General features: G+C 50.7%; 1 protein-coding gene across 3 annotated transcripts in view; it reads left to right on the plus strand.

The window, feature by feature from the left end:
- Window positions 1-9,309: 9,309 nt before the first annotated feature.
- LOC134534004 (tRNA (uracil-5-)-methyltransferase homolog A-like) overlaps window positions 9,310-13,440 on the plus strand; it is a 42,355-nt gene continuing 38,224 nt past the window's right edge. The window contains exons 1-2 of one of the 3 annotated variants that reach the window (XM_063371902.1): window positions 9,310-9,392; window positions 11,392-11,609. In XM_063371902.1, coding sequence (XP_063227972.1) covers window positions 11,406-11,609 — 204 coding nt within the window. In that variant the 5' untranslated portion in view covers window positions 9,310-9,392; window positions 11,392-11,405. Of the gene's footprint in view, window positions 9,524-10,313; window positions 10,338-11,391; window positions 11,610-13,440 lie in introns of those variants that run through there. The other 2 variants (XM_063371904.1, XM_063371896.1) reach the window with 2 other exon arrangements.

Here is a 13,440-nt window from a genome sequence, read left to right on the forward strand (position 1 = left end):
GGGGGCGGCGTCGTGGTGCCGGTGTGGGGTCAGCGGCTGGTAGGGCCAGCGCACTGGACCTGGTGATCGTGGCTGACTGGGCCAGCGTGCGCGCCGCCCCGGTCGCCGTCGTGGCAGGCGTGCCGGGGGCGGCGTCGTGGTGCCGGTGTGGGGTCAGCGGCTGGTAGGGCCAGCGCACTGGACCTGGTGATCGTGGCTGACTGGGCCAGCGTGCGCGCCGCCCCGGTCGCCGTCGTGGCAGGCGTGCCGGGGGCGGCGGCGTTGTGCCGGTGTGGGGTCAGCGGCTGGTAGGGCCAGCGCACTGGACCTGGTGATCGTGGCTGACTGGGCCAGCGTGCGCGCCGCCCTGGTTGCCGTCGTGGCAGGCGTGCCGGGGGCGGCGTCGTGGCGCCTCCTAGCTCCGGCAACAGCTCCACCCGGGTGGTGCTCGCGGTGGCCGCAGTTGGTAGGGACCGAGCACCTGTCACGGGTCGTCCCACGCCGAACATCCGGGGGTCGACTCGTCGAGGTGGCCTTGCGGCTGACAGGCTCTGCGCCCTGGTCCCAGGTCGTAGTCGGCTAGGTGAACTGGAGGTCTGTGGGCCCGTCGGGGTCGTTCCGCGGGCTCGCTGGCGGGTTCGCTTGTCCCCGGTCGACGTCCCGGTCCGCGGAGGTCCTCCTTCGGCGGCGGTTGACAGTTCGTGAACTGGTACGGACTCCGTTCCCGTTCGGGTATGGCGGCTGATGCTGTGGCGGCGATCTCCGGGTTGGTCTCTCCGGGTTGCGTGATGATCGGCGTTGGCCCGTCGTCGTTGCCCGCGTTGGATTGACCTATGCTGTGCGACAGCTCGGCGATCTCCACGATCTCTGCTTCGTCGCCCCGTGGGTAGTATTGCGGTGGGGGGCTCTCGTACACCCTGCTCCCCTCCCAGGGTACCACTGCCGTCTCCGGTGCGTCCTCGTGGACCTCTTCCGGTTCGTCTGGCACGTCGTGGGCGGGGCCGCCCCCGGTGTCCCCTGTGGTCATGCTAAGGGCGTAATCGTCGAGGTACGTGGGCGGGCGCCACCCACGCCGTGGTCGTGGCCTCGCCTCGTCGTCTGATGCGATCTCCGCGGGCGATGTCCCGGGCGTGTCCGCGGGTTCGTCTGGGGGCCTGCTGGACGTGGTGTTCGTGAACACCAGGGTGCGGTATGGGCGTGGTTTGGGTCGGCTTCTAGCGGGGGTCGCTTCTGGCAAGTCGTCTTCATCCTGGACGGCGTCGCTCTCCGGCGTACGGCGTCCATTTTCGTCCGGAGTGGGGGGTCCTGCGTCTCCGTCTGGGTTCCTCTCCCCAGGTAGGGCGGTGAGTCGGATGTCGTCCCTGTGTACTTTCTTCAGGCGCCGTCCCTCCGTGCGGACTAAGTACGTCGTCCTGCCTAGTCGTCGCCGTACCGTGTATGGCCCGCCCCAGCGCGGGGCCAGTCCCGCGCAATAGTTGCGGGGCGCGGCTGAAAGCGGGTGTAGTCGCGCGAACAACTGATCGCCGACCTGCACGGCGGGTGGAGGATGATCTGTGGTTGGGGTGATCCGGTTGGCGTATCTCTCCTGCCTGCGTCTTGCCTCGTCGTGCAGAGTCACCCATCGTTGGTCGCGTTCCTCCGTCGTCTCGTCGGGGTGTGGAGTGCCGTGTGTGTGGCCCATTCTCCCGGTAAGGGCAGGTTGTGGCCCTGTATCATCTCGGCCGGTGTGCGGCCGGTTGCGGCGTTGGTGCGGCGCCGTACACAGAAGAGGGCGTCAGCCACGTGTAGATCCCACTGCGTGTGGTCCGCCCCCAACCGGATCCGGAGCTGTGCCTTCAGTTCCTGGTTCCGGCGCTCTGTCGGGTTCGCTCTCGGATGGTAGGCGTGCGTCGTGTGGTGCTCGATCTGGTGTTCGTCGCACCAGCCCTTCCAATGTCGCCCCAGGAACTGACTGGCATTGTCCGTCAACACCGACTGGGGGTATCCCCAACGTGACAGGAATTCCCTGGTCAGCAGGCTGATGATGGTAGTTGTGCGCACGTTCCCGCATGGATACGCCTCTGTCCACCGCGTGAAGAGGTCCGTTATGACGAGGAGGAAGCATTTACCGCGCGGCGTGCGGGGGTAGGGGCCCATCACGTCCAAGGCTATCGTTTGGATGGCGGTGGTGGGTTCCCTGGGTCGTTGTTGCTCCTCGCCGTCACGCCGCCTCGCTTTCCTCGCCTGACAGATCTCGCATTCGCGCACGTATGTACGTACGTCGTACGTGATGCGGGGCCAGTGGTAGTGTCGGGTGACTTCTCGTCGTGTCTGATCGGTCCACGGGTTTCCAGCGAGGTCGTGGTCGTGGAAGAACCGAAGGACCGCTTCTCGGGCTTCCGTCGGGACGTAGGTCCTCCAGTCCTCCTGGTATCCGGGCGTTCGAGTCTGAATCAGGCCGTCTCGCACGCGCCACGCCTCATGTCCGGCAGTCGCTTGCTGGCTGTGTTTTGCCGCGTCTATTGACGTTTCCTGTGCTCGACGTACCCGGTCCTGGACGTCGGCCACGGTGTTGGGTGGGTCTTCGTCTCCGTCTGCGTCGGCCGTGATGCGCGCGCATGCCGAGTCGTGCGATGCGTGTCCGTGTGGTGTGTCCGGGGGTAGAATTTCCTCCCAGTCGTCCTTGTCCGCAAGCTCTGTTCGGGCGTCGGGTTCCCGCGACAGTAAGTCGGGGAGCTGGTTCTCTGTGCCGGGAACGTGCTCGACGTCGAAGTCGAACGACTGGAGGAATAGCGCCCATCGTATGAGTTTGCCTTTCCGCCCCTGCATCGTACGCAACCAGGTGAGGCAGCGGTTGTCTGTCCTCAGTGTGAAGCACTTCCCCTCCAGGTGGGGCCGGTACTTTTTCATGGCCCAGACTACGACTAGGCACTCCTGCTCGTTGCTGTGATACCGGCGTTCGGCCGTTCCGAGCTTTGCGCTAGCGTAGTCGACGACCTCGCGGTCCCCGTTCGGGTCCGTGTGGAAAAGCACTGCGCCCAAACCGAGCGCGCTGGCGTCGGTCTGGAGGTAGAGGCGGCGTCCGGGGTCTACTCGTGTGAGGGTGTGACAGCGAGTGAAGGCGGCTTTTATTTCTTCAAAGGCGCGTTGCGCGGGTTCGCCCCAATGGTACCGTGCCCGTGGTGACAGGAGGTCGGTCAGCAGTGCGATGGTACGGGAGAAGTCGGGAATGTACCCCCTGAGCCAGTTCACTAGGCCGATGAACCGTTGGAGTTGCTTCCTCGTCCGCGGTGGTGCCGCTTCAGCGATCTTGCGCAAGTGAACGGGTTGGGGTCGGTTGCCAGCCGCGCTTACTAGGTGGCCCAGGAATTCGACCTCCTGGGTCCCTATATGACACTTGTGGTGTGCGGCCGTTAGATGGTGTGTGGCTAAGCGTTCCAGGACCAGCACCAGGTGTCTGGCGTGGTCCTCCCACGTCTCGGAGAAGACGATCACGTCGTCGAGGTACGCGATCGCGAACCGGCCCAGGTACCCCTCCAACATTCGGGTCATCATTCCCTGGAACGTGGCCGGTGCGCACTTTAGCCCAAAAGGCATGGCGCGAAATTGAAACTTCCGCCCGTCTGGTATCGTGAACGCGGTTTTTCCCCTGTCTTCCGCTCGTATGGGCACTTGCCAATACCCAGCCTTCAGGTCGAGCGTACTGAAGACTTTCGCGCGGCCGAGTCCGGCTACGGCTGCGTCGACGCTGATTTGAGGTGGGGGTGAGCTAATCGTGATCGCGTTTAACGGCCGAAAATCGACGCAGAAGCGTAGCGAACCGTCTTTCTTTGGGGCTAACACGACGCAAGCATTGTAATGACTGTTGGACGGTTCGACTACCCCGTCGCGAAGCATGTCCGCCACCTGCTCCCGGATGGCCCTCTGCTCCCGGAACCCGTAGCCTCTCGGGGCCTCGTGTACTGGGTTGTCGTGGGTGGTCGGGATGTGGTGTTCGGTGATGGTGGTGCGCTTCAGTGGGTCGGCTACCGCGAAGACATCCTGTCTTTCTGCCAACACGCGTTCAACTGCTGTTCGGTGTTCGTGGGGGACGTTGTGGCGGAACTGGTCTAAGGTTACCTTCTCCCCCTGACTCTCGGGGGTAGTGCCTATGGCGTACACCGTGAGTCGCTCGCGGGTGCCAATGTAAACTCGTCTGGGTTTCATTTCGATTACCGCATCTTGTCTCGGTAACCATGGTTGGCCTAGTACTATCCCTTCGTGTAAATCCTCTACCACCAGGGCGGTTACTGTGGTGACGTCGTCCCGAATGCGTACCTCGAGTTCGGCTTGCCCCACTGTCGTTCCCGGTTGTGTGCTGGTTGCCAACCGCAATTCAGCCTGGTGGGGCTGCAGCGCGCCGGGAGGTACCAGGTGGGGGGCCACGAACACGTTGCTGCGCCCGTGTCTACTAGGGCTGCCGTGGGTCGTCCGTTGACTTCCACTGGGATGCGGAGTAGGCCGTCGCGTGGGCGGACTAGCTGGTTTAGCTGCGGCGTGGCTGCCTACGCGGCGGGTGTGGGTTGGCTCTGTTTGCTCGGAGGCGCGGGTTTTACCGCCGCGACCCGGGTGGGCGTTTCCCGACATGTTGGTGATGGGTGGTGTTTGCCGGCGTGAAGGGCAGTCGGCATGCCAGTGGCGGGTACCTTCGGGGCAGCCCAACTGGCATCGCGGTAGTGGGGGTTCCTGTTGCGTCGATGTCCCATCGGGCCTACCGGGTGGTGGTGCGTCCTCGATGTCTCATCGCGGGTAGTCGGGTGGGTAGCCCCCTGCTTCCCGGTTCTGGACACTGGCTATTCTCGGACCCATTGGGCGTCTGACCAGGCCCCGATCGGTGTTCGTGGGGTCGTAGTGCCGCAGTCCCCGGATGTTCCGTTCCGTGTCTATGGCTTGTCGGACGTAGTCCTCGACTTCCTCGGCGCGGTAACACCGCATGAACGGTTGCAGATCATTGTGTAGGAGGGTGGTTATGGTTGCGAGCGCGGCGGTTGGTGCGGCGCCGGGTGCTACTCGGTTGAACAGCTGCATTTTCTTGGCCAGAAACTGTTCAACGGGTTCGCCGTCGCGTTGGCGTTCACCATAGAACTGCGTAGTGCATTGGACCAGTGCGTGGTCCGTGTCAAATCGGCGGTTGAATGACGTTGCAAACTCCTCCCAGGGCATGCCGAAGCGTCCCCAGATGCTCCACCATTGGCGGGCGGTCCCCTTCAGCTGTTCGCTCGCTCGCCCCGACCATTCGTCGGTCGGTATTCCGGACCGCGCCAGTCTGACCTCGCAGTGTGTTAGGAAGTCTCTGGGTACTTCGTGCCCTATTCCGCTGAACTCGGGTAGTGCTAACTTCCCTGTGTAGCACGGTTTGCGTGTATGCATCCCCGTGTTTGGTCCGGTGATTGCGCTTAGTGGTTGGATGTATTTGGGTGCCAGATTGGTCCGGACACTCGTGAGGCCCGTAGTCGGTAGTATGCCTCCTAGTATGACGTTAGCTGGTGCCTCCGTCTTGAGCGGTGCCCATGACCACGGTAATTGGGTGTGCTGCTCGCCGAGTAACGTCTCGCTCCAGGGCTTGCCCCAGGTGTGGTCGGTGACGTCGTCCCGGGCGTTCGCGCATTGGCATGTCCTATACCACGGCAGTGATCCCGTCAATAGGTCTATTTCCCTTGGTAATAGGCAACGCGTGCACACGAGGTCTGTAGGTGGTGCCTGCATGTTGAGCTGTATGTTGTACGTTCAAGTTCGCCGTTTGTGACGGGCTGTTTGTAGTCCGGGCGCGTGTTGTAGCGCGCGGGTTTGAGATCGGCGGCGGGCAGGTGCCCGGATAGCCGCACAAAAGGGAGCGCGAAGAGTCTGTGCCGAGTGGGGGTATCAGGATGGTTGCCCGAAGCGGAGAGCGTGAAGAGGGGTGACGAGGTGGGGGCAGGTGCCCGGACAGCCGCACAAAGAGGAGGCGAAAACGGTCCGCGCGGGGTGGGGGTGGTGACGTCGCTCCGTTGCTCGCCTCGCCGTGATGACGTGCGGGGGTGGGGGGTTGGAGTGTCCTTTGTCCGCTCGCCTCGTCGCGCCGGTCTGTCTGGCCTTCGACCCTTCCTGTGTCCAAAATGGCCGTTTCGTGTCTCCGCTGTCGCCTGTTGGTGAATTTATCTCGAAAATGTCCAGAAGGGGGGAAAAAAAAATTTCACGTTATTTTCTGCCCCACGCAGCGGGCGCCAAATGCCGTCGTCCGGGGTCTCGGGCTCGAGTCCCGGTGTGGCTCCTAGTGGGGAAAGGTGGATCTTGATACGTATTGTCCGGGTGGGCGCCAGACTAGCTCGGCTCTAGTAGTGAATTTGGGGTCGTGGATGTATGTGCCCCTGCGTGGCCCACTAGGGCCGGCAGCGGTGTTGCGTAAGATGATGTTTAAATAAGAGACGTGGAGTTGAGGTGGCGGTGTCGTACCTTTTATTCATAGGAGTGAGTCGTACACAATACAACACTCTACAGGGGTCCCCGGGGGGGGGGGGGGTTTACTCGTTATTCCATGGCGCCGTATTGTTTGTGTTCCGCGTTACGTGGACCTCGGACACTGTTACGTCTCATACGTCTCACTGGTTACGCGGGTAACGTGATTTCGTAACACAAAGGCGGGACACAAAGTACACTGAATTAAGGGGGTGCGCACAAGTTACGTGGCACTCGTTACTCGGGTAACATAAGCAAGTAATACAAAATACGGGACACAAAAATACACTGAATTAAGGGGGCACGCACAAATTACGTGGCACTCGTTACTCGCCTATTGCTCTCCATCAGATGGTTCTGGAAATGCTCGCACAATACCCGGACAGTACCCATCTCTATACCGATGGTTCCAAAACTTCTGCTGGAACGGGAGCAGCTTGGTTTGATAAGACTAATCACAAAACGGGCCTCTACCAATTACCTACTTACATCACCATTTATCTGGCGGAAGCATTCGCGATTTATCAAGCATTGACATATATACTAAACTGTCAGATAAAAGCTCCTCTGATACTCTCAGACTCTGCTAGCATTTTAACCTCGCTACAATCCTTCTGGACTCCTGCGGAGCTTCTTATTCTTGAAATTAAAAAATTATGCTTAGCCATTCGTCAATACACAAACGAACCTGTATTTCTATGGATTCCCAGTCATACTGGCATACACAACAATGAAATAGTCGATATTCTAGCGAAAATGGCAATTACACAGGGTGTCCCTATGTACCCGCGATCTCCGCAGCTCCTACAACCACTTATCAAGGCCCATTATCATTCTCTCATGATTTCCCAATTGACACAATTATCTGCTGCCCGCTCTACCTTATATCATGAGTTACATGGCACTACATTTAAGGTTATATCCCACTACCCCCTGTCATCACATCGCAATCGTGCTATAATATCTTTCTGTCTTCGTTCCGATCACAATAGTTCACCGGCACATCTTTACAAGCTGGGTATTATTGATTCGGCAGGTTGTTCTTGCGGAAACCCTTATGCAGATATGCGACTTATACTTCTGGAATGTCCAAATTTTGTGAACAGACAAAAAATGTATCAGGACTTGCAAAAGCTGGGATTGCCTTTCCCCTTGTCGTATCCTTCGATGTTATACCACTATCCACATGAGGTATGTCAGATCTTAATTGATTTCATTCTACGCAATCATATTCATGTGACGCCGTCCCCGCTACCTCTGATTATTTAGACGTGATTTTTGTTAGGTTCGTGTTCTCAGGGGAGGTTCGGCCTTGTGGCTAGAGGTAGGGGTCAACGCAGTAGGGCCCCCCGAGCTGTTGAGGCCACTCGGGACGCCTGAATAATAACACAAAACTTCTTCAGATAGTTGGTGAATTTAATACAGCACAGCCCAATACATGGTGCTGCCCGTTCTGGCCATAACGGTTTGCCCGACGCGACTAGTCACACGCGCAGCTCACTTCCTCAGTGGCGGCTCACGATTCTTATGCGCGTGAGGGGCAGACTCGTATACGTGACGCGAAAGTTACAAAAGACACTCTGACATGGCACACGATATTTTGAAGCACAATACACTACACTAATACCTAGCTCTGGATAAACTGGGCTAGCAACACGTAGGCCCGTGTCTCCGGCGACTCTACGTGGTGTCTAGGTGTGTCCCAGGGACTGAATCGTTATTAAGTTTGGTGGCGCACTGCCGTACGACGGTGATACATAAGCCCTGACATGACGAATTACACTTAGGCGAACAACTATTCCACTAACATATTACACTTGATAAACTGGGCTAGCAGCACGTAGGCCTGTGTCTCCGGCGACTCTACGTGGTGTCTAGGTGTGTCCCAGGGACTGAATCGTTATTAAGTTTGATGGCACGTGTCGCCTGCTGGCTGCCCCGTGCGGGCCAAAACTAAGTAGCCTGAAGGCTAGGTTGGGCGTGAAGCGCCGACGTAAAACCACATACTCTCCCCACAGTACTTACATATGACGTGGAACTCTCATCTCGGAGCACTGATTGAATTAAGTTAAGTACCTCATGGTAAATTTAGGCCGACCGCGGAACTGTACAAAAGGTTGAAAAGAAATTACACTATGGAAAACTACATGTCGGTGAATGCAAAGGTTGAAGGTTCCGCGTTGCGCGCAGGCTGCCGGCCTGGTTGAGCTCTCGAAGGACACTACCGGTGTCGCCGCGCGCGACCCCCCTCCCCCGCCAGCCCTCCTGCGGAAACGTGTGAATTTCGCGGGAAACTGAACCGGCCAGGTTCGGGACAAATCGCACATTGAAACATGATTTTGCAAAGACTTAATTATTAATTAATAAAAAATAATGTTTAATAAAATCCTGTGGAAAAACATAATTATAACAATTTGTTGTAGTGCGGCGGAAGGATATGCCACACCCGGCCGGATCCTTGCGCCGGTGTAGCACTCGTTGTATGGCGTTCGCCTCGTCGCACGAACTGCACTTTGCTGCGCGCACGGGCGCGTTCGGTGCACACGCTTTTGCGAGATGTTGATGAGGCATAGCGGTCTATGCGACAGAGGAGCATTGGCGGTCGGCGTCACATGTATAGCCCTGAAGTAGTAATAATCCGAGGTGGCCGGTTTCCGTGCCCATCCTCTTACTCCTTCATCCATGGCCTTCCGCTCCTGTGGTAGATAGGCCTCTACCAAGAAGACTAACCTCCCTACTCATGTTTTTCCTTACCGTAGGTCACCCACTAACGTCTCAGTTCAGCTGCTTTGAATCATGGCTCCTGGTTCACACCGTAGGCCACCCAACCAAAAAAAAAAAGTACTACTCACAGCACCTTCATAGGTAGCAAAAGATGACTGTCTCAAAACCCTCCATCTCTATGGGAGATCCTGATCTGTAATAACCTGTATCGTCTGCAATCATGTGTTCCTTCTGTTGTAGGTGGAAATAATTTATTTTACATTAGTAATTAATTTTTTAAGATTTTATATCTTTGGTTTTTATTAGTTATGATATTTTTTTATGGATGTTATTTGCAGTAATTTGGTGAATCTCTAGTCTTCACATGGTAAAGTGGAAGGTGTATGGAGTATCCAGAAGTGTAACCTCTAATATTCGTAAACATTGTACTTATAATTTTGTAGTAATAGGTAATTCTATAGGGAAGCCACTTTTATGAAAAGAAATAAAAAGTTAAAATCCAACTTTTTTGTTTTGTTTTCGCGTTCCCTAACTTTTTTTTTAAATCATTTCCTAAGAGAGCGTTGTGGTAATACAATTCGTTTACGGTTTTTACGTTCGCTCGTGCACGCGTTCCAAGCAATTTCGCGAAGTCCTAGAAAAATAATTTCATATTTTATCCTATAAATGGAGATGTGGAATATATGGTTTTTACTTCTTTATTATAATAATAATAATTTATTTACACCTGCAATTGGGCTTCCGCCCGGTGGCAAGGAGTTCCCACCCCCCAACTACCCTCACTCATCCCCCTCTGGAGCCTCCTTCGTAAGTCCTTCCCTCCTCCCAAATCCAGTGTCCTCCCCTCAAGCTCGTTCCACTCTCGCCCCGTCCTCACAAGGAATACCTGCCTTCCTCTCTGTCCATCTCCATTCCCTCTGAATCTTCCACTCATGATCCCTCCTTCCTCGATACAGCCCTCTGTGCAACCTAGCTCGCAGCTTTCCCCAGCCCCCTTCCCCACCACAAATTACCTTATTCATTCTCACCAGCCTTTCCACCTTCCTCCTTTCTTCCAGGGTAAATATGAAGAATGTATTTAATGTGATTAAAACATTGAATAAGTAGTTTAATTGTAAGCCTAAATCATGTTTTGTTATTTATATACTGCAGCAAAAGCTCTGTACATCCGTACTATATAGGTGAGAGTTTTTAATTGAATGAATTTTTTCTTGTGTTTGGTGTAATTTAGGTAATACTGCCAGCTGTTGTACCATGTGTGTGTATTTGAACTGTGTAAAGTTCCAGCCTAGTTATGGGTGCATCTGTGTTAGCGAGTCAGGATATAAGTTCAACACTCGCTGGTGTTACTAGTGCAAGACTGAACTTTGAACAAGTGCAGAGTCTTCTCGTCAAGCATAGAACAATATGAAATTTGAGCAAAACCATTACATTAGATAGCAGGAAATTAAGATAAAGGTGTAATGTGAGGTCCTTGGATACTCTCATGGATCTTTACCGGGCATTTCATGTCCAAAATTATTCTGAAAATGCACGTTTTAGCTCTTTTCACTCTCCTAAAATACAGTTTAAAAACAAAATACAAAAAACAACTACCCATCTACCCTCAGCATATTTTTTAATGTTTTCTGTAAACAGAAACCATTTTGACACCTTGAGCAGTTTTAAAATCGCATAGTTTCTTCTGAACTCTGCACACCATATGTTTGCATAGGTAAGCAGGCCCCTTAAGTTTAAAGTATCAGTTTCGACAACTGTAATCAACTAAAAACGCCAATAAAATACATGATTGTAAAATATATACAAATATTTGAATTATGTACTTTTATTTAATATTAAAATGTCTAATAAACACGTAAAACAAATAATGTCAAAAGTCTATCAAATGTCAATCATTTTATTAATTTCTGATTTATCTTTGATCATTTCTACCCATTTGGTATCCCATACATTGACATGTTTAGTTAATTATAGAATGTGAATAACAATCTCTTAGGTATTGTAGTCTACATTATAGCACACACTATTGCAAACATTATTGATTTTAGATAATGATAAAAAAAAATTATTTTTTCTTTATTCAACTTATTTCCAATAAACTGCTTCTTTCATAATTTATCGTAACATTATATAAGTTGGTAGAATCATATTATGTACTGGTTATGGCTGGTCTCTACTCCTTGCCCCATTAGGATGTTTTGGAACCACTGAAGTATTTTTTTTGTTGGTTCGCAGGAACAGTTCTAGAGATGTCACAGATGATGTCAGAATCAGCCGTACAAGAAACATGTATTACACCTATTACTGATCAAAATCTAGAAGATCAAAACATACGTGATGAAAAGAAGGTGGAGCTCACCAGCGATCCTTATGCCTATCTGGACCGCTGTGGTTTCTCGTCAGAGAAGTTCAAGATTGAAATACGTGGTCTTCCAAAGTTCTATGGAATCGGAGTAAGGTCTCTCAAGTTTGTTTTTGCTTGTAATTCTTAGCAGGTATAGGCAGAGAAAGGGTACCATGCAGTCACATGCAATGATACCTTTTTTAGTGGGGATATTTAATATAGTCTTTCACAACATGAACTTGTGTCTTTCTCCAAAGAAATAAATATATTAATATTATTCTCACTGCATTAATCAAACCTAAAAGGACTATAATTTTGGTATTTTGTAATACCTAACAAGGTGTGTATTAACAAAACTATTAATAAAACTAGTTTAGTCTCACACACACACACACTCACACACTCACACACTCTCACACACACACACACACACACACACACTCACACACTCACACACACACACCCACACCCACCCCTTTTTGAATTTCCAAAATCGTTGGTTTGTATGTTATCTAGAATCTATAAAGCATTTTAGAAAAATTGTTAAAAATTAAAGATTACTAATATTGATAAGATAGTATTTTTTTTATTGGTATAAATATATGATAAATTACACACATATTTAAAAATAATAATTGAATTACAGGCTCTTATCCGGTTAGTTTTTCGGCGTGCTTCTAACACTTCAGATGTTTCATCAGCTCTACTGGCTGACAGTTGCTGCACATTTCTGGTTGATCTTCCAGTGTTCAATTTTTTGCATGGCATTTAAAATAATTTCCAATATTTAATGTTTATTGACGGATGAGACTTCCAAAGATATTTGACAAGTGTCATTTGTTTATAAACAAAAGAATAATGGTTATTCATATCTATGTCCAGTAGTCCAAAAATAGTCAACACAAATGTTTATAAACAAAGAATAATGATTATTTACATTGATGTCCAGCATTTCAGACAGTAATGATATTCCATTTTATCTCACTCACCAATTACTAATCACTATTTGTTGTTATTGAGGATTAAGGACAGTAAACATAGCAATATACCAATTGTTATAGCTATCGGTTGAATGTAATAGAAGTTTATCTGCTGCAGCACTATTTAGTAGCGAGTTATTGTTAAATGTATACCGCGAGAATATTTTCTGAATTAAAAAAATATAGGTATATATATAAATTTTCATGGCAATCAGTTGAACAGTGTAGAAGTTGATGCACAGCAGTGCCATCTAGTGGTGAGTTACAAACAACAGATAGTATGAAAACATTCTCCATGGGAAAAAAAAAAAAAAAAAACCATTTTGATGTGCCAGCTTTGTGGCAGAGTTTGTCAAACTGTGTCTGAGTTTATCGGCGTCATACATACCAACATCCAATTTTGCATGCATTTCAATCCTTGGAAAAAAATTAATATGCTATAAGAAAGCTTACACAATATCACATTTTATATTTTTTTGTTAGATAACAGTGTAAGTATTTCATAAAAAATATTTATTGGGTGGTACTACGGCAGCAGAATGTACCAAAGTTTCAGAAATTATAAGGAAACACCATCATTTTCGGGAATATGTTATTTCTAAGCTTGTTTTCCCATCTCTATACTGAACCAAGGAATTAACATTAGGTAGTACATAATTATGTTTTTATTTTACAATTTCACTTTTTTTTTTCATTTGTGAACCATTCTTTAATTCATCTATTTGTTTAAATAACTTACTTAGCATTATAACTCATATAAAGTATAGGATAGCAGAAACTCATGAATTAATGTGCATTTGGTATTAAAAGGGGTTTTTTAACAAAGAAATTTCAGTGTAATTCATTGAATACCATGCAAATAATCTAAATCCTGATTGGATCTTGTGTTAAACTAGACAAATCTGCTGACACTATTGCTTATAGTTAAGGACAAATCATGTCAAAACACAGCATAACACT

Source organism: Bacillus rossius, chromosome 1 (genome assembly GCF_032445375.1).
Source record: "Bacillus rossius redtenbacheri isolate Brsri chromosome 1, Brsri_v3, whole genome shotgun sequence".
In the NCBI taxonomy this organism is placed as follows: Eukaryota; Metazoa; Arthropoda; class Insecta; order Phasmatodea; family Bacillidae; genus Bacillus; species Bacillus rossius.